The sequence below is a fragment of the Nicotiana tabacum genome, chromosome 21, assembly GCF_000715075.1.
Source record: "Nicotiana tabacum cultivar K326 chromosome 21, ASM71507v2, whole genome shotgun sequence".
In the NCBI taxonomy this organism is placed as follows: domain Eukaryota; kingdom Viridiplantae; phylum Streptophyta; class Magnoliopsida; order Solanales; family Solanaceae; genus Nicotiana; species Nicotiana tabacum.
Window position 1 is genome coordinate 87440006 of NC_134100.1, and position 21192 is coordinate 87461197.

General features: G+C 35.6%; 1 protein-coding gene across 3 annotated transcripts; it reads left to right on the forward strand.

The window, feature by feature from the left end:
• The first annotated feature begins 2674 nt into the window (after positions 1-2674).
• On the forward strand, positions 2675-6713 carry LOC107784188 (protein CYSTEINE-RICH TRANSMEMBRANE MODULE 4). 3 transcript variants are annotated; one of them, XM_016605269.2, is made up of 4 exons: positions 2675-2798; positions 4035-4200; positions 4907-6281; positions 6365-6713. In XM_016605269.2, the coding sequence occupies exons 1-3, from the start codon at positions 2768-2770 to the stop codon at positions 4950-4952; spliced, it is 243 nt and encodes an 80-aa protein (XP_016460755.2). In that variant the 5' UTR covers positions 2675-2767; the 3' UTR covers positions 4953-6281; positions 6365-6713. The 3 variants fall into 3 exon arrangements, with proteins under 3 accessions (XP_016460755.2, XP_075098475.1, XP_075098474.1); XM_075242374.1 differs by having other exon boundaries at positions 6393-6713; XM_075242373.1 differs by having other exon boundaries at positions 6360-6403.
• Positions 6714-21192: the final 14479 nt, after the last annotated feature.

A 21192-nucleotide genomic window follows, 5' to 3' on the forward strand; every position in this document is an offset into this window, starting at 1 on the left:
TAGCCCATCTGTATAATTATTGCTCTATTTTGGAAGGAATATTATCTCTATGCTACATTATAAACTTATTTATCCCTTCTAGAGGGGATATCACTTAATTATGTTAGCGCATACAATTCTTTACTATTTTTCTTCTCTATATAGATATCTCTCTCTCAGTTCCTCTTCGATTCGACTTTTGCAGATGTACTTGCTTGGAGCTTTGAAGAATGGTGAAGAAAAATGAGTAAGCTGGTTCAAAGCCATAGAACGCATATGTGAAGCACCAACACAAATGTTTTACTAGAAGCTCTTTATGATGAATAAACAAGACATTGTCTACATGAGTGGTGCTTGGAATGAGCTTAGATTTAGTGGTGTGCCCGAAATGAAGCACACTAAGATTATCACATTCGAATTTCAGTTCAAATCAGATGAATTATATTACGTGTTTGAGTTACATAACAACGTATTGTATTTTGTTTTTGGTGAATCATAATGAAACTAAAATTTAAAATTGATATTTTGACTTAACCGAATAATTAAAAATAAAATAAAATTTTAAATCAAAAACTAAATTAGACCATGAAGGCATGAGCTTAAACTCTATTGATAGCCACTAAAAAGTTTCAAAGCTTTAAATTCGAAAATTAGATTTTTAAAAATTGTTATTTGTTAGGTAAGTTCTACAAAGTAGTGGTTAGACCGACTATATTGTATGAGACAGAGTGTTGGTCAGTCAATAACTCTCATGTCCAGAAGATGAAAATAGCTGAAATTATAAGGATGTTGAGATGGATATGTGAGCATGACAGATTAGATAAGATTAGAAATGTCGTTATTCGGGATAAGGTGGGTGTGACCCTCGTGAAGGATAAGATATAGGAGGGGAGGCTGAGATGATTCGGGCAAATTAAGAATAGAAGCACATATGCCTTATTAGGAGGTGTGAGAGGTTAGCCTTGGTAGGTATGAGCAGGGGTAGAGATAGGCCAAAGAAGTCTTGGAGAGATGTGATTAGGCGGGACATAGCGCAACTGAAGCTTACTAAGGACATGGTATTTGATAAGAGGGTGTGGATGTCGAGAATTTAGGTAGAAGGTTAGTAGGTAGTTGAGTGTTCCTCTGTATCTCTCTCAGTTCGATAGCATTAGTGTTAGTATGATGATATCCTTTTATTCTTAGATTGCTATTACTACCTATCGTTTAATTACTATCTTGGCTTCAGTCTCCTTAATATCTTGTTGTTGTTATTATTTGTTGTCACTACTTCTTTTCATCTTTTCTTTAGCCGAGGTCTATCGGAAAACATCCTCTCTACCCTCATAGGGTAAGGGTAAGGCTGCGTACATCTTAACCCCCTCATACCCTACTTGTGGAAATTAACTGACTTTATTATTGTTGTTATTATTTGATTGAATTGAGTATTATTTCAAATGATTGGGAATATCCTTTGGATTTTATATCTCAATTTTGAGAGAAATTGGTGAATATTCGAGTTAGCTTTGGTTGGAATTTTAGATTGAAACTCGAGGAAGAAGACATAAATAAATTGTGTGTATTTTATTGTTAGGTGTATAAACGACATACAAAATATATCCAACTAACATAATTGTAATATAAGTTGTAGTTTTTTTATCGAATTATGCACAAAAAATTATACACAAGTTATATGTAAATTGTAGTTTTTGACCAGATCTATACAATAAAAAATTATATTAAAGTTATATATAAATTATAACTTTTGACCAGATTTATATATCTTGTAAAGAACTTTGGTTATTTTTGTAAATAGGAAAACCTAGTTAAACTTCGGGTAAATATTGTCCTAATTTTGTATATGTACAAAACAAAAATCCCTTTTTGGAATCCGTTGCAATTTGCAAGTATTCATTGAATAATTTATCGCCAAAAGCTAGTTTTTCTGCCTAGAGATTTTGCCATATCTTTTGATGATGTGGTATTGAGGTTCAAATTATTTGGAAAAGGGGTCAATTTTAAGGAGGCCATTTTAATGATTAAGTTGATATATTCCCGTGCCAAAGGAAGAAAATACAAACATTTAATTTCGAACTTTATCCACTGATAGTATGCGAAGAAATTTTGTAATTTTAAGTAGTTATAATAGGTTATCTGTACACATTTGCTATTGATAGTTAGCTGTATTTGTATAACTTTCTTATAACTTAGTTGTGTAAAAAGATCTTCGTCCTAGGAAAGTTAAACTCATAATCTAGATCGAGTAAATGGCCAAAACTTTTTCTTTTAAAGTTATTATTATTATTATTATTATTATTATTTTAACTTCAATAGCTTGAAAACGCGTTTCTTACCACTTATGTATTCCGATCAGTACCATTACGTAATGAAGGCGAAATGTCAATGAGTTATCTTCTTAAACAATAATTAATGAAACGTTAATTAATGCAAATTAAATTCTGAACCAGCTTAATAAATTCTCATTAAAAACTAAAACGACTTTAAATTGAGATTAAGGAAGAAGTGTAGTAGTTTTGCCGTTTGGCCTGCATATTCTTTAGAGCCTTAACAATTTGGCGTTTTTCTTTTGCTTTATACTCTAATTGTTAACTTCTACTCGTACAATATCTTTCCTTTATTCTATCCAAACACTTGTCTTGTTTATCTTTCTTCAAAAAGAAAAATTAAAATCCCTATTCCAACATCTATATATACATTCATAGCCAACTAGTTTATGTATATATTTTTGCCAAGAAGAACATCTTCTCTTTATTGATATTTAGCGTCTTATTGTCATCCTTTCTCGAGCATGAGTAACTACAATAACAACCAGTCTCAAGGTGATTTTTCTTAAATTAAGATAATACTCATTCTCAATCCACTTATTTTAAATTTTGGATTCGCCTATATTTTTATCGCTCTTTCATATTTTGATTTTAGTAGATCAGTCGAAGATAGTGATCAGTAGCGAATCTAGAGCACGACCTTTTGGTTTAGATGAGCCTCGTGCCTTTCGTATACACCCTATATATTTACATACAGTGGCGAAATCAGAAATTTTTCGAATATAAAATATAATTTTTGACCTATATACTCAATATAATTTTTTATTACAAAGTATAATTTTTCGATGAAAGATGTTCGGTTGACCCCCTTTCAATGTAGACACTGTATACATATAATACAACATATATATCAGTGGCGGACCCAAGTGGTGGACAGCGGGTTCAACTGAACCTGCTTCACAAAAAATAATACTGTGTATATGTATAAATTAAGATTAAAGTTATGTAAATTTATCATAAATATTTTATTTGAACCCACTTGATAACTACTATTTTACTACTAAATTTATATACTTCTAAAATTGAACCCGCTTGCACAAAATTCTGGGTCCGCTACTGATATATATATAATTAAGGAAATTCACTAATTATCCGTAAATAACTTACCCCATTCAGAAGCGGATCCAGGATTTAAATCCTATGAGTTCAACTTTTAATGTTTTTAGCATTGAACCCATTATATTTTTAAAATTATGGGTTCATATCCACTATTTTTACAATTTTAATAAATTTTTACACTGCGTCGAAAGTTATAAGTTCAATTGAAAAATGTTAGTTGTTCACTACATCCGCCTCTGACCCCATGAGGGGCGAAGCTACGTTCCATCAAGGGTGGTCAACTGATCATCCTTCGCCAGAAAATTATACTCCGTATAAGGTAAAATATTACTTGTTATTGATTAAAAATAGACTTTGAAAAATGTTAGTTGTTCACTACATCCGCCTCTGACCCCATGAGGGGCGAAGCTACGTTCCATCAAGGGTGGTCAACTGATCATCCTTCGCCAGAAAATTATACTCCGTATAAGGTAAAATATTACTTGTTATTGATTAAAAATAGACTTTGAACACCCTTACATAACCCACTGACAAAGGTTTGAACACCCTTATTAAATTTTCTAGTTTCGGTACTGGACCCCATTATTATAGTATATTAACTTGAGGTTCCTTGAGAACCCATAAATTTGGATCCGCGTATGATTGTAATACGTTTTCTTGAATAATTTTCAGGAACTTATCCTCCACCAGAGACTGCTTGTCCATATCCGCAGCAGACTCAGGGTGCTTACGTGGCTCCTCCGCCGCCGGCTGGTTATCCGACGGGAGAGTACGGTCATGGAAATTCCTCCGTTCCGGCCAAAACTCAGACCAGGGGCGACGGTTTCTGGAAAGGATGGTAATTTAGTACCCTAATCATAATTATAGCTTTCTTGTTTCTTTGGTATTGATTAATTATTATATAGTTGTTTGCTAGTATAATGTTACAACCAGTTAAAAGATAATGATAAGTGTATATATATTAAATCCGTAAATCTATATTATATATGCGTATAGGAAATACAGCACAATTATACTTATAAGGTAATTATAGAAAAATTTCTATAATGAGCTTTATTTGTAATATGATAGGAGTAAAAAGAACTAACCTCCTATAATAGGTTTAGCTACATTAGACAGCCAAAAAAGTTTTTTATGAAAACCAAAAAAAAGGTTGTTTGGAAAATGATTTCTACTGATTTCAAAATAACTGCTTATCCAAATAAATTCAGCTAAAAATTATTTTCTAGATAAACTTTTCAAAATTATTTTTCTAAAACATGCCTATAAGGTTGTTATTCAAATGCCAAGAGCCACAACCTTAAATCCCATCAAGTGAAATTTTACATAGCTTTTGTTAGGTTACTCAAAGAAAAATCACAGGGCTTTAAAATTTGGGTTTATTTATCGATGATATTGAATTCATTGCTTTCGATTTGAATTATCTATATATTTATATGTATAGTTAATAAGATTATTGATTATTCGTTCTAAATCTACGGACTCTAAATTCATCTTAGCAAGAAAATTCATGTGTGAACAAAATTATTGGTATGATGTTGCAGTTTTGCTGCATTGTGTTGCTGCTGTGTGTTGGACGCTTGCTTCTAAGGACTGATAGAAGACTGTTTTACCGAGCTTGGATTTCTTTTTTCTTTCTTTGTTTCAGTTATATTTTCGGTTTGTTTTGATAAAGAACGTTACTTTTCATTTACTTTCCAAGAAAAAACAAGAAAATAGAAAGATAATTGGTTCAAGTATACTTCATATCTTCATAACAAAATTGAACGAATGCTTTGAAGTAGTGGAGCTGAACCCTGAATCTTGCACATAACATGGTCCTACTAGTATTCCGAATGGAGATAGCGTATTAGATATGGGTTCGGACAGATTTAATATATTTTCCGAAAATCCTATACTTGTATTAGGAAATTACATGTATAAATATTTAATTGGGAATTCAATAACCAAAAATGATTATGAATTCAATGACAAGTTCAAAACATAAATTTCAATTGTTAAGAATTACTAATTAATTAGGTGTGTCAAATGGGTAGGATCGGTCAAACTAAACGAGTTGGGTTACATGAACATTCATTTTCGTAGAGAGTAACTTAACTTTATTACTATAAAGTCACTGAATTGAAGGAGAGGCCTGACGTAACTGGTAAAGTTGCTGTCATGAGACCAGGAGGTCACGGGTTCGAGCCGTGGAAACAGTCTCTTGCAGAAATGCAGAGTAAAACTGCGTACAATAGACTCTTATGGTCCGGCCCTTCCCCGGACCTTGCGCATAGCGGGAGCTTAGTTCACCAGACTGCCCTTTAAAGTCACTAAATTATTTATTGTACGGAAAAGTCACTTAAATATAGGTAAGTAAATAAAAGCCAATAAATTATTTTTTTATAATAAAAAAATCACTCAACTTTATCCAAGTATCACAAAAAAGATAATAGGAGAAAAACAAGGTTATTTTTCTAATATAATATGTACGCAAAGTTGAGTAATTTTTTGGCTATAGAAAATAATTTATTGACTGTCGTGATAATTAAATAAAATTGAGTATTTTTTTCGTTGCAGAAAATAATTTAAAGACTTCAATACAATAAAGTTAAAATTGAGTGACCATCCGAAAATTTACCCGGTTAATAAGTGTGGATGTGAGAACTTGTCTCTTTAGGATAACAAGTGGATTTTTGGCCATTACAAGTCCTTATCTAACATTATCTACGAGTACAAATACCTTATCTTATATCATCAGAAAAAGGAAGAAAAAGGGAAACAAGAAATATATCTAATTTAAGCTCAAGAGTGAAAATAAAAAAATAAAAAAAAAGCACAAGAATGGATGCAATTCAACAATTAGGACTTCCAGTACTGGGAATTATAGCAGCAGCAGCTGTTACATTTTATGTAGTCAGCTTTTCAGAGATTAGAGAGGTATTATACTTTTCTTGAACTCTAATAACTTACTTAAAATACTCTGTGTTTATTAATGTTTCATCTATTTTGGGAAAGTGTAGAAATCATTTAGAGATTTTGAAGATGCAGAAGAATCAGAAAGTGGTGGATTCAAGTATGTTAGCTCTAGAGAGAGAAGAGCCAGAAGAAAAGCTGATAAAACAAAACCCAAATCATGAGTCTTAAAACTAGTACAGTCTAGTGATATTGGTGAGTCTCTCGCAACAATGGAAATCCATATTTTTTTTTTCACAGTCCACGATGTAATGGAAATCCATTTTATTTTCAAATATGATTCTATGTACTCAGCCATATATCCTAATTTTTCTATTGCATTGCCTCTCCCACACACTTAAACTTTTATGTTCCTTTAATTTCAGTTAACCAATTTGGCTGTAAGATTTGTATGAATATGTTGTTTTGTTTGGTATCTCTTTCGTAGTCATTGAGTGAGTTCTAGCCTGAGAGAAGAGTTCAATAAAGCGGAGAGGAATTTTCTAATAGCAGAAAAAGATTTCTAGCAGATTTCCATACAGTAAATCATTTGAATTTTCATGCGCATGAAGTCATGTTGCGTAATGTGATCTTGATAGACATTCAGGGGCTTATCCAATATAGTAGTTGCTGGTTCATTTGAAGTTTGAAGTTTGAACTCATAACTTTTAGATTAGACCCGTAATTATCTATATAAATCCATTGAAATTGTTAAAATATTGAATTATGATCGTATAACTCAAACAAGGTGATAGGTTTTGTAGTTGAAACCCGACTACTGCACCTACCAAATTAAAATTTCGGATCCGCATGTTGGGAAAATAAATCCCCACAGAAATAATATTCACGGTATATGATTGTAATAAATACGGATTACTAAAATACAGTAACCAACAATAATAATAATAATAAGAGAAACAAGGACACTGAGATTTTTACGTGAAAAACCCTTCTGAATAAGGGAAAAATCACGGTCCGAGAGGAGCAACTGATTTCACAATAACAAGGATTTTACAATTTATGGTACCTAGTAAAATACTCCAATACCACTACACACTCAAAAGAAATAACCCTCTTTTGATTTTTCACCTCACTACAAATATTGCTCAAACTCTCTATATATTTCCTTATAGGGTATTTTGCTTCTTACTATGTAAATCACTCTCTTTCTCTCCGTTTGGTGTATCTTTAACTGAATCAGGAGTTATTTATTTATAGACATCCAATACTCCTTACTTGCATCATGGATGACATCATCATAATGTAAATGTCAAAGTTTCACCTTGTGAAAGCAATGAAAAATCCGACAACTCAAATCACATTTCCTGTAGATTTGGCAGCATGGTACTTTATGCCAAAGGAAGTTGGTCTTCCTTTCTCATTCATGGGATGGACCCCAAAATCTCCCCTTCGAGTCTCATGCACCTGAAGGGGGTATCTCCAGTTTTTCATATAGAATTCATGCTGACAAGTTCTTTGCATAGCTCGAACTTGTCTCTTGGTATTACCTTGGTCAATATATCCACAAGATTTTTACTCGTGTGAATCTTCTTGACCTGCTCACGAATCCAATGATATCTCACATCGATATGCTTTGTTCTTGCATTGTACATGGTGTTCTTGCTCAAGTCTATTACACTTTAACTGTCACAATAGACGATATACTCTTTTTGATGAAATTCCAGCTCTTGAAGAAACTGCTTGAGCCATACCATCTCATTGCCAGCTTCTGTAGCGGCAATGTACTCTGCTTCAGTTATTGAAAGTGCAATGCACTTCTGCAATTTAGACTGCAATGATATAGCTCCCTCTGAAAAAGTAAATAAATATCAGGTAGTGGATTTTCTATTATCAGTATCACCGGCCATATCAGTATCGGTATAGCCCTTCAAGAATGGATCTGATATCCCAAAACACAAGTATTCATCTGAGGTTCCTTTTATATACCTAAATATCCACTTCGCAACTTCCCAATGTTCTTCTCCGAGATTATCAAGAAACTTGCTAACATTACCGACATCATGAGCAACATCAGGTCTGATACATACTATTGCATACATCAGTCTCCCGACGGAAAAGGGATATGGAACTTTATCCATACTTTCTCTATCTTCATTTGTTGTAGGACACATTGTCTTGTTTAACTTCATATGACTATCAAGAGATGTGCTAACTGGTTTAGCCCTCATCTTGTTGAAGCGTTTAAGCACACATTCAGTGTACTTCATTTGTGACAGCAACAACTTTTGATTTGTCCTATCTCAGACAATATCCATTACTAGAATTTGTCGTGCTGGACCCAAGTCTTTCATGTCAAATGACTTGGACAAATCGTCCTTCAACTTGGCAATCAACTTCTTGTCTTGTCCTACAATCAGCATGTCATCCACATATAACAACAAGATGATAAAGTTATTGTTAGCGAATTTCTTATAATATATACATGAATCTGAAAAAGTCTTTGTGTACGTTTCACTTCTCATGAATAAGTCAAACTTCTTATACCACTGACTTAGCGCTTGTTTCAGCCCATAATGACTATTATTCAACTTGCACACCATGTGTTTCTTCGCCTTTACTTCAAAACTTTCTGGCTTCTCCATATAGATCTCTTCTTCCAAATCTCCATGCATTAACGCATCCAACTGCTCCACTTCAAGATCTAGGTTAGCTGCCAAGTTTAAGATTGTTCGAATATAAGTTATTTTGACAACAGGTGAGAAAATTTCATCAAAAATAAATACCTTTCTTCTGTTCGAAACATTTTACCACAAATCGAGTTTTGTATCTGATCAGCTTGCCATTTTCATCTTTCTTGAGCTTAAAGACCTACTTGCACTTGAGCGGTCTGTTGCCTTTTGGAAGTTCAACCAGTTCGTACGTGCCATTCTTCTGTAGAGAATTCATCTCTTCTTGCATGGCTTCCATCCACTGGATTTGTTCCGGATGAGATAACACCTCCTTTAAATTCTCTAGCTCCCCCTCATCAGTGACGAGGATATACTCTGAAGAAGGATACCTCGTGGACTCCACCTTCTCTCTTTCAGATCTTCTCAAAGGTTGTTGTCCTTCTTCTTGTTGTCGTTTGACGAGCGCAAAAATGTTACGACCCAAAATTCAACTAGTCATGATGGCACCTAACACATCCCGTTAGGTAAGCCAATTATCAACTAACAAATTTTAATGATAATTATTAAAGCAATTTAAGTGAATAAAGATCCTAATCTTATACAATCCCCAAGAACTGGTAGTACAAATCATGATCTTCTAAGAATAGAGTATACAAAACAGAAATAAAATAAATACACAGTCTGTTTGAATAATATATAAATAGAGCTTTTATAAATCTAAGGCTACCCTGAACAAGAGGCAGCTACAACAGGAACGTAGGTACATCTTCAAATCTCGCAACCATCGAGCACAGCAACAACAACAGCCAACATCTGCACGCAATGTGCAGAAGTATAGTATCAGTACAACCGACCCCATGTATTGAGTAAGTAACAAACCTAGTCGTAGGTTGAAAGTAGTGACGAGCTTCCACCAAGGTCGGGTCCAAAATCAATAGTCCATAACAATCCATAATAACATAAAGCAAATAATACCAGAAGTAACTCAGGGATAAAATACTCATCCAAATAATGATTTCAAAAATAGTAGTTCTTTCTTTCAAATACATCAGTGAAAACTGAAATCGTTTGCCGAAGTTGCCAATAATATGAATAGTTTGAAAACAATAAATTTCTCCAAAAATCTTTTCAATAATAAATAATATGTTTCATTTTCCTTTCAGATAACCCGTGTAAAACAAATGCATCACTATGCCCATCTGTCAAAATATGTGAGAAATCATGAATGATGTGATGTTGTACAGCATGAGGAAAGATACATCTTTATGCCTGTATGTCATGTGTGCATGCCAATGCGATGCAACTCAGTGATAAAATCATAAACAGTCCCTCGGGCAGAACATTACTCATATACAGCCCCTCGGGCAAACCTCACAGTCACTCGTGCCACTCGGGCATACCTCACAATCACTCTTGCCTCCCAATCACTCAGCACTCGGCACTCGCACTCAGTAGGTACCTGCGCTCACTAGGGGTGTGTACAGACTCCGGAGGGGCTCCTTCAGCCCAAGCGATATATCAAGCCTAATCATGGCATAAATCACTCAGGCCCTCGGCCGATATCAAACATGTTGCGGCGTGTAGTCCGATCCCATAAATATGCAACATGCTACGGCGTGCAGCCCGATCCCATAAATATCCTCACAAATCAGACCCTCGGCCTCACTTAGTCATCAATCTTTCCAGTCTCTCGGGTTCATAATGTCATGAAAAATAGCCCAAAATGATGATATGATGTATCAATAAATAACAACAGAGACTGAGATATGATATGCAATGAAATAAAAATGACTGAGTATGAATTTTAAATTTAAAATAAATAATTCACAGCAATATGACCTCTAGGGGTCCCAATAATACTGGCACATAGCCTCAACATGATTTTTAATATGCTTTTCAGCTCAATATCTTTAACTCATAAAACTGCATGGAAAATGCCAAGATTATTTAACTACAAATTCCACATAAATAATTATGTCACAATTTCTATAGTGCACGCCCACACGTCCGTCACCTAGCATGTGCGTCACCTCCGAACAATTCACAAAATACATATATTCAGGGTTCATACCCTCAACTCCAAGATTATAAGAGTTACTTACCTCGAACAGGCCAAATCCAATGTCGAGCAAGCTAAGCAATGCTCCAAAAATTTCATTCGGCATGTATCAACTTCCAAACGGCTCGAATCTAGTAACAATAATTTGACTCAGTCCACACAATTTATAAGAATTAATTCCATATCAAAACGCTAATATTTTCCATAAAATCCGAAATTACGCCCCAAAAATCACTTGTGGGGCCCATATCTCGAAATTCGACAAAACTCACAAAATAAGATAACCCATCCAATTATAAGTTCAACCATACTAATTTCACTCAAATCCGAGTCCAAATCGGTATTTAAACTTGAAAAATTCGTTTTGTGACATTATAGAAATTTTCTTCTATTTCTCTTGAAGATTCAATAATCTTACACCAAATATGAAGATTAATTCATGGAAAATAATCACAAGGGAGTTAAGAACACTTACCTCAAGTTGCGTGGAAAATTTTCTCTCCAAAATCGCCCAACCCGAGCTCCAAAATCCGAAAATGGGTAAAATTGTTGAACCCTCGAATTTAAGGTTCTGCCCCAGCGATTTTCGCATCTGCGGACAAGATTTGCGCACCTACGTATTCGTTTGTGCGAGCAAAATGTCGCATTTGCGGACTCTACTCGCCTGCCCAGTTTTCGCTTCTGCGCGCATCCGTCCGCATCTGCGCTCACGCAGGTGCGAAATTTTCCCTCGCACCTGCGACCAATGCCTCAAAGCCCTCTGTCCGCATCTGCGCTCCTTCTCGCGCAGGTGCGATTGCGCACCTGCGAAGCATCTTCCGCACATGCGCACCTCGCTTCAGCGCACCCCTGCTCGCACCTGCGACTACTTTTTCGCAGGTGCGATAACACCAGAAGGCTTCAGTTCCAGCAGTCTTCCAAATTCAAAAATCAATCCGTTAACCATCCGAAACTCACCTGAGGCCCTCGGGTCCCCATTCAAACTTACCAACAAGTTCCATAACATAATACATACCTACTCGAGGCCTCAAATCATATCTAACAACCTCAAAAATACGAACTACACACGGATTCAAGCCTAATAAATTTCCAAATTCTACAAACGACGCCGAAACCTATCAAATCACGTCCGATTGACCTCAAATTTTGCACACAAGTCAGATTTCACACTACAGACCTATTCAAATTTCCGAAATCGGATTCCAACCCCGATATCAAAAAGTCAAACCCCCGGTCAAACTTTTCGAAAATTCAACTTTCGGCAATTTAAGCCAGATTCCACTACGGACCTCCGAATAATTTTTCGTACATGCTCCTAAGTCCAAAATCACCATACGGAGCTATTAGAATTATCAAAATTCGAATCTGAGATCGTTTACACATAAGTCCGCATCCGGTCACTATTTTAACTTAAGTTTTAAACCTTGGAACTAAGTGTTTCAATTCCTTTAAAAACCTCACTGGACCCGAACCAATTACTCCGGCAATTCACACAACAACTGTAAAGTACAATTTGAGAAGCAAATGGGGAAACAGAGTTGTAATATTCAAAACGACCGGCCAGGTCGTTACATTATTGTGCTCGCTAATCAAAGATAATATAGTATAATATCGTATCCACAAGGATTGGATTTAAACAGTATTATCGTAGTTTGTAGCTAGATTGCTATTCAGGAAGATCAAAAGTTGAGGTTTATATAATTAGTAATCTAAAATCTACAGCTATTGACTAATGACAATCGCAACAAAGGTAAGAAATGGAGTTATCAATGGGAGAAAATATGGGTTGATAGGATAGGTGCAGGATAATTGTTTGGGATCTAATTCTAGATAATTCACTTCTAATGTTCGAGTGAGTCTTTCGAATTCACTTAATTATCTGTACAAATGTTTAGTAGAATCTCCTCTCTCGATTAAGTCTCAACCTTACAATATGAACCAATTTAAGCTCGGTGAAGATATGCAAAAATTCGTAATGGATTGGTCTTTAGGATAACCCCTTTCGATTATCCTCCTACCTAGGTTTAATCAAGGATTCAACTAGCCTCTTTCGATTACTTAGAAGAATCTATGAACTCAACCAACAATATAGTACAAATATATCACAAGTTATGCCTCTTTCGATTACAAGAACAAGTGAACATAGATGTAATTGAATCTTCCAAAAACTATTCAAATACATAAATATAGAGTTATAATTCATAAACAACCATCAATACACCAAATCCATCAAAACCTAAAAGGTTCTATTCCATAGACATGGAGGAGTTCTTCACAAATGAAACAAAAATAGAGGAAAACATAAATATAATCCAAACCCGGATTTAAGTGAGGAAGGATGGATAAAATCCTTATGCTCTTGCTTCTCCTTCTTCTCCTAAGCTTCCCTAGGTCTAAGGTATGTCAAAAGTGTGTCAAAAATGGTGTTTTGGGGTATTAAATCCGCCCCCAAAATGAAAACGGACGAAAATACCCTTTTCTTAGCGAAATAGGACTCTTCCCGGACAGGACATGCGCGACCGCGCACCTGGTCGCGCACTTTGCATACCATTCTTCCCCAAGTGCGCGACCGCACACTTGGATTATAAAAGTTGGGAATTTGAGAAAGTGTAAAACATGAAATTTGTAGCTCTTTTAAATATATTTCCAATGATATATTGTGGAGTCCAAACGGAGTTCCGAGCAAAAGGTTATGTACATTTTACTGGATACTATACAGTATGCCTGCTTGATTCTTCGTTTCATTCCACTATCATCCGTTGATCCCCGAACTCGATTCCTACTTAATCCTTGGGCTTTTACTCATACTTCAAAGCTCCAAAATAGTATGAATTCATGCCACGGCATCTATATAGCTCGGAATTACTCCTATAGAGCATAAAACACACAATAAGTGCAAAACACGCCTAATTAAAGCTCAACATAAGAAAAGTGTAGTGAATTAGAGTGCAATAAGCGACTAAAACACGGGATTATAGCCTACCATCAATACCACACACTTAAACCATTTCTCGTCCTCCAGCAATCAGCTACACTTCATAAAGACATGACCTTTATAAACAACTCTCCTAACTCATCACACCAAGAATATTAGAAAAGATTAAGCACATGACTGTAATATCCTCGCCTCAAGAGTTGATTAAACAACACCACGCATTTTTCACAACCTGCTCACTTATTCTAACATAGAGGTCAATGACATTACCATTCCTTCATGAATCAAGTGCCCTCACACAAGAATAGAGAGTAGTTCCACAAACAATAAAGTTTAAGAATAATTAGGAACTCAAGATAGGAAGAATTCTCTCACTCTCAGAATAACATTCACGTGCAACAAAAGATGTACCATAAGCTTTCCCGTAGTGTACTACTCTATTAATTGAGCTTATTCAGTCAAGGATCAAGTAGGACTTTAATTGGTTGTAATGTAGGCTGCGGGACGGGTATGATACATTTGGATATATTGACTACACCTCCCAGAGCACTTTAATACATACAATTGACCGTTCAAAACCCCACACTTATGTCAAACCATAACTCCACCTTCATATCAATATACATTAACTTCCTACTTCTTTAAGCACAATTACATCAAGTAACCACTATCAAGGAATATTTTTCACAATCATACACTTATTTTTTTCTTTCTTTTTCAATTCAAGTGGCTCTTTCTTTTTCAAAATAGTGCACATTTCTCCTTAGTTCAATAATTCCACTCAAAAGCCAAACCAACCACCCCACACTTCAACTTTTACAATTCATATAATTTCAAGTGCTCACGAGATGTAAATGGTTCAAATAGATGGTCAATTCAAACAAATGGGTAAGGCTTGTAACGTGGTTGCCAAAGAAACAAGATTATAGGCTCAAATGGGGTTAAATAAGATAAATAACAATTTGGTGGGTAAATACATATATCTGGATCAACAAAGAAACGTCTATATCACTTTCAAGACTGAATAAAATTACTATTTCGCTTTGCAAACACACGGGGCAAGTTCTAGACATCAAATGCAATACAAAGAATGCACGAAACCTCACACATATGGCACATAACTCACTCGGAATCGGACTCATCAAGACACTCTAATCAAAGTTAAGATCGTACAAGTTAAGGTGCTTATACAAGAGTCAAAAACTGAGCCTAAGCGTCACAACTAAAGTACTTATTATGCTCAAGGCATAATGAAGTCAAGAGATATTGCTTTCATTTAAAATCACAGCACAAAGTTTTCTACTCCTAAAAAATATTAACTACACCCGGTTCAAATAAAACCCTTGAAAAAAAACTGCGGCACAAAGAAAAATTTATTATACTACCTAAAGAAAAGAAAGGAAAAAAAAAGAAAATATATATATATTAATTTAAAATTTTCAATCAAAAGAAACGAAAACACACACAAGAAACGAAAACAACAGTTAATTACATATTTACATCCCCACCCTACACTTTAAATTGTGGCATGTCCCCATGACACAAAAATAAAAAGCAAGAGATAAAGAAAACTCCCCTGGACTTTTTTCGCTTTCGAGAACTTGTGAACTCCACCCCTAATTCTGAATGCATTTTTTGATTTCGCTCCTCGGGATTCATTATGGAGCTCATCAGGCCAAAGTCCTTTAGGGATATTTGAAAGACCCGCTCTTTTATTTCTTTCTTGGCCTCATTTTGAGCGGAGGATTGTTCTTGTAGGATTATCCTTAACTTGTTTCTGCATTCATTTACAAAATTAATCCATGCATATTCCTCTAAATTACCATAAACAAAATCCACATGATCAAGTTTAAAGTAAAAAAATAAAGAGGAAAGGTCATGTGAGCACTTCTCTAGTAAGTCAAAGACCATTTGTTCCACATTTTCTTCTACTAAAAATTGCAATTATGGATAGGTGGATGGGGGGGTTGAACTCTTCTTGTATTGTTTCATAATCAACCAAAGCCTCATTTTCAATCATTTCAGTTGAAACAGAGTCCTCTTGCAGAGTGGACAACTCTCTCTGTAGATGTTCATCATCTCGGGTAGGCTCATTCTTACCGGGTATCTCCTCCATATATTCACCATGACAATGCAATGAGCTTTCTGAAAGTATACTTATTATTTGACCCACTTGCATTGTTAGGTTGTTAATGGCTTCACCATCTTGTGTAAATCTCTCTTCCACCTTATTTATGAACTTGTACATAAGCTCTTCTAAACTACCATTCTCAGCTTGAGGTGGTTATCTCACTTCGCTTTCATTCCAGTCATAATAAGGGTATTCATCCCAACCAGAGTCAGAATTGTACCCATGTGAATCCTCATACCTGTACGGGCTAGAGACAAAGTGAGAGTGTTCAAAAGATGAACCATAGGAAGAATACCTACCTGCTTGACAATAAACCCATAGATGATTTTCACCGTATTTAAAACACATAGCAGATCGCTGCCATGTTCAACTTCTTACTCTTCAACTATTTTCTTAGGCTGGTTGTACTCCATCTTCACATCATTTAGATTTCAATAACAAGAATATGCACTTCAAGATTTCTTCAACAGAAAAAGAATCTTGAAGAGAAGTTAACCAAACAAACTAAAATAAAAAAAATAAAAAATTAAAAGCTAATTCCTGAATTAGCACTACAAACTACTTCAAACACCATTGATTTCCAATCCCCGGCAACGATGCCCAAATTTGACGAGCGCACAACACACACTTAAATTGTACTCGCTAGTCAAAGATAGTATAGTATAATATCGTGTCCACAGGGATTGGATTTAAACAGTATTATCGTAGTTTGTAGCTAGATTGCTATTCACGAGGATCAACAGTTGAGGTTTATATAATTAATAATCTAAAATCTACAGCTATTGACTAATGACAATCGCAACAAAGGTAAGAAAGAGAGTTATCAATGGGAGAAAATATGGGTTGATATGATAGGTGCAAGATATTTGTTCGGGATCTAACTCTAAATAATTCACTTCTAATATTCAAGTGAGTCTTTCGAATTCACTTAATTGTCAGTATAAATGTTTAGTAGAAACTCCTCTCTCGATTAAGTCTCAACCTCACAATATGAACCAATTTAAGCTCGGTGAAGATATGCAAGAATTCACAATGGATTGGTCTTTAGGAGAATCCCTTTCGATTATTCTCCTAACTAGTTTTAATCAAGGATTGAACTAGCCTCTTTTGATTGCTTAGAAGAATCAATGAACTCAACCAATAACATAAATATATCACAAGTTATGCCCCTTTCGATTACAAGAACAAGTGAGCATAGATGCAATAATTAAATCTTCCAAAAATGATTCAAATACATAAATATAGAGTTATAATCCACAAACAGCCATCAATACACCAAATCCATCAAAACCCAAAAGGTTCTACTCCATAAACATGGAGGAGTTCTTCACAAATGAAATAAAATAGGGAAAAATATAAATACAATCCAAACCCGGATTTGAATGAGGAAGGATGAATGAAATTCTTGTGCTCTTGCTTCTCCTTCTTCTCCTAAGCTTCCCTAGGTCTAAGTATGTTAAAAGTGTGTCAAAATGGTGTTTTGGGGTATTAAATCCGCCCCCAAAATAAAAACGAACAAAAGTACCCTTTTCTTAGAAAAATAGGACTCTTCCCGGACATGACATGCACGACCGCGCACCTGGTCACGCACTTTGCACACCATTCTGCCCCAAGTGTACGCCCAATGCGCGACCGTGCACTTGGTCACGCACCTGGGTTGTATATGTTAGGAGTTGGGAAAAGTGTAAAACATGAAAGTTGTGGCCCTTTTAAATAGCTTTCCAATGATATATTGTGGAGCCCAAACGTAATTCTGAGATAAAGGTTATATGCAGTTTACTAGATACTGCACAGTATGCCTGCTCGATTTTTTGTTTCGTTCCACTATCATCCGTTGATCCCTGAACTCGATCCCGACTTAATCCTTGGTCTTTTACTCAGACTTCAAAGCTCCAAAATAGCATGAATTCATGCCACAACATCTACATAGCTCGGAATCACTCCTACATGGCATAAAACATACAATAAGTGCAATACACACCTAATTAAAGCTCAACATAAGTAAAGTGTAGTGAATTAGAGTGCAATAAGCGACTAAAACATAGGATTATAGCCTACCATCATCGTTGCCCTTCTTCCTCCTCTTGTGGAACAGGATGCCCCCTGCTCATCAACCTCTTCATCTACACCTTTCGTGTGCCATTCTTCACCTGTGGAAGGATTACGTACATGTACTGTAGGAGTAGTAACAAAGTTAGTAGCTGTACCGTTATCATTTTTGGTATTTGTTGATTGATCACTATAAATCCCGACCACATATTCTCTGAAGATCACATCTCTGCTTTTGATAATCTTTTTCCTTTCTAGGTCCCACAATCTGTAGCTGAACTCTTCATCTCCATAACTGATGAAGATATATGCAATATCTTTGTCATCCAACTTCGTTCTCTGCTCCTTCAGCACATGTGCAAAAACTTTATATCCAAACACTTGCAGATGGGAGTAGGACACCTCTTTGTTGGTCCAAACTTTCTCTGGAATGTCAAACTCCAATGGAACTGACGGACTTTTGTTAATTAGGTAATAGGCTGTGCGAGCTGCTTCACCTCCAAAATGAATTAGGTAGTTTTGCTATTTTGAGCATACTTCTCACTTTTTGGACAATGGTGTGATTCATCCTTCAGCTACACCATTGTATTGTGGGGTTCCAGGAACTATCTTCTCATGTCTGATTCCATGGCTTGAGCAATAGTCTTCAAACTCCTTTGAAGTATACTCTCCTTCATTGTTTGTCCTGAGACGCTTCAATTTTTGACCTGTCTCCCTTTCCACCAGAGCATGGAATTTCTAAAAAACTTGAAATACCTGGTCTTTTGTTCTCAAGAAATAAACCCACAATTTCCGTGAAGCATCATCGATAAATGTGAGAAAATATTTGTTACCTCCCATTGATTCTATATCCATTGGACCATAAACATTAGAATATACTCAATCAAGTATATTCGATTTTCTTCCATGAGTTGCTTGAAACAATACCCTGTGTTGTTTTCTAAATAAACAATAATAACAAGAATTTGCAGTCCTTTCTCACTCATATGGCGCAATCTCTGGTGCCATAAATCTTCAGGCGTATCATCTACAGCCGCATGCAATCCATCTTCACATATTTCTACGGTTGTCTTGTACAACGTGTAGGGAGCAACTCCTTTAGAAATCACCAATGATCCCTTGGTGAGTCTCCACTTCCTATTAGTGAAGTGATTCTCATACCCATATCGATCTAGAGCGATCCCTGAAATCAAATTTATTCGCAGATCTGGTACGCGCCGCACATCTTTTAAAACTAATGTACATCCCACATTTATCTTAATACAAATATTGCTAATCCCTACAATCTTTGAGTGACTGGTATTTCCCATCTTGACCATCCCAAAGTCTCTTGCTTTGTACATACAAAAGAATTCTCTTACCGTTGTGGCATGGTACGATGCTTCTATGTCAACCACCCATTCTGACTCTTGGCTTGCTAAGTGCATTCATTCTTCCTCCTTGTGAACGAATAGAACTACTCAATCATCATTGTGCATTACAACAACTGTGTTGTCATTATTCTTCTGGCCACTGCTCTCGCCTCGACCTTTCTTTGGGTACACTCTTTTGAAGTGACCGGGTTGACCGCATATGTAGTAATTTCTACCATTTGACAAGTTCCTGGACTTTCTACGAGCTTTGGATTTATCACGACTACTCGATACTCTGTAAAAACTTCTTCCTATGTTTTCCATAATAGGAGCCTGCCCCTGATTTTCGGGCTTCTTCCTCATCTTATCATTGAGTAGGATGGTTGATGTGACCTCCTTTTAATCGATGGTATCTCAACCATGCAGGATGGTTGTTGCCAAATTATCATAGGAAGATGGCAACGAGTTTAGAAACATGATAGCCTTATCTACTTCAGTGATTGTTTCTTCGACGGTTGCCAACTGCATGATTAATCCATTGAACCTATTTAAATGGGACAAGAAATTTGTACCTTCACTCATATGGATGGCATAAAGTTGCTATCTCAAAACAACTTGTTTAATAAGGATTTGGACATGTATAGACTTTCTAGTCTTTTCCAAATACCACATGCACTATTTTTATCCCTGACATTATTGAGTACTTCATCGGACAAGTGCAGTCTGATCGCACTAGTCGCTTTCTTATCCATGTCTGCTCAATCCTCGACTTTCATGGTTTCCGACTTTGCCTCTTTGCCATCTAGTGCAATATCTAACCCTTGTTGGATGAGTAGGCCCTTCATTCTTCTTTGCCATATTGAGAAACCGTCATTACCATTGAATCTTGTTACTTCATAATTTACTCCTGACATTTTTCTTTTCGTCACAAAGTAAAATTGACTGTAAATAATATTTCTGTTAATGAGCAGAATATGTGCTCTGATACCAATTGTTGTGAAAATAAATCTCTATAGAAATAATATTCACGGTATACGATTGTAATAAATGTGGATTATTAAAATACAGTAACCAACGATAATAATAAGAGAAGCAAGGACATCGAGATTTTTACGTGGAAAGCCCTTCTGAATAAAGAAAAAACCACAATCCGAGACGAGCAACTGATTTCATTATAGCAAAGATTTTATAATTTGTGGTACCGAGTAAAATACTCCAATACCACTACACACTCATAAGGAATAACCCTTTTTTGATTTTTTTACCTCACTACAAATACCGCTCAAACTCTCTATATTTTTTCTTACAAAGTATTTTGCTTCTTATTCTGTAAATCACTTTCTTTCTCTCAGTTTGGTGTATCTTCAACTGAATCAAGAGTTATCTATTTATAGACGTCCAATACTCCTTGATTGCATCATGAATGACATCATCATAATGTAAATGTCAAAGTTTCACCTTGTGAAAACAATGAAAAATCTGACAACCCAAGTCATATTTCCTGTAGATTTGACGGCATGGTACTTTATACCAAAGGAAGTTTGTCTTCCTTTCACATTTATGAGATGGACCCATACCACCATTATAACAACTAATCTAATTTAGGTGTACAAGTTGAGTCAAGTTTTAGGGTGGTGTTTTTGTATTATCCCATAGAATAAATCCTTCTTGTCGTATTATAAACTTGTTAAAGGGAAAATCTATGAAATGCAGATTTTCCTATGAGACAAACTTGTCTAT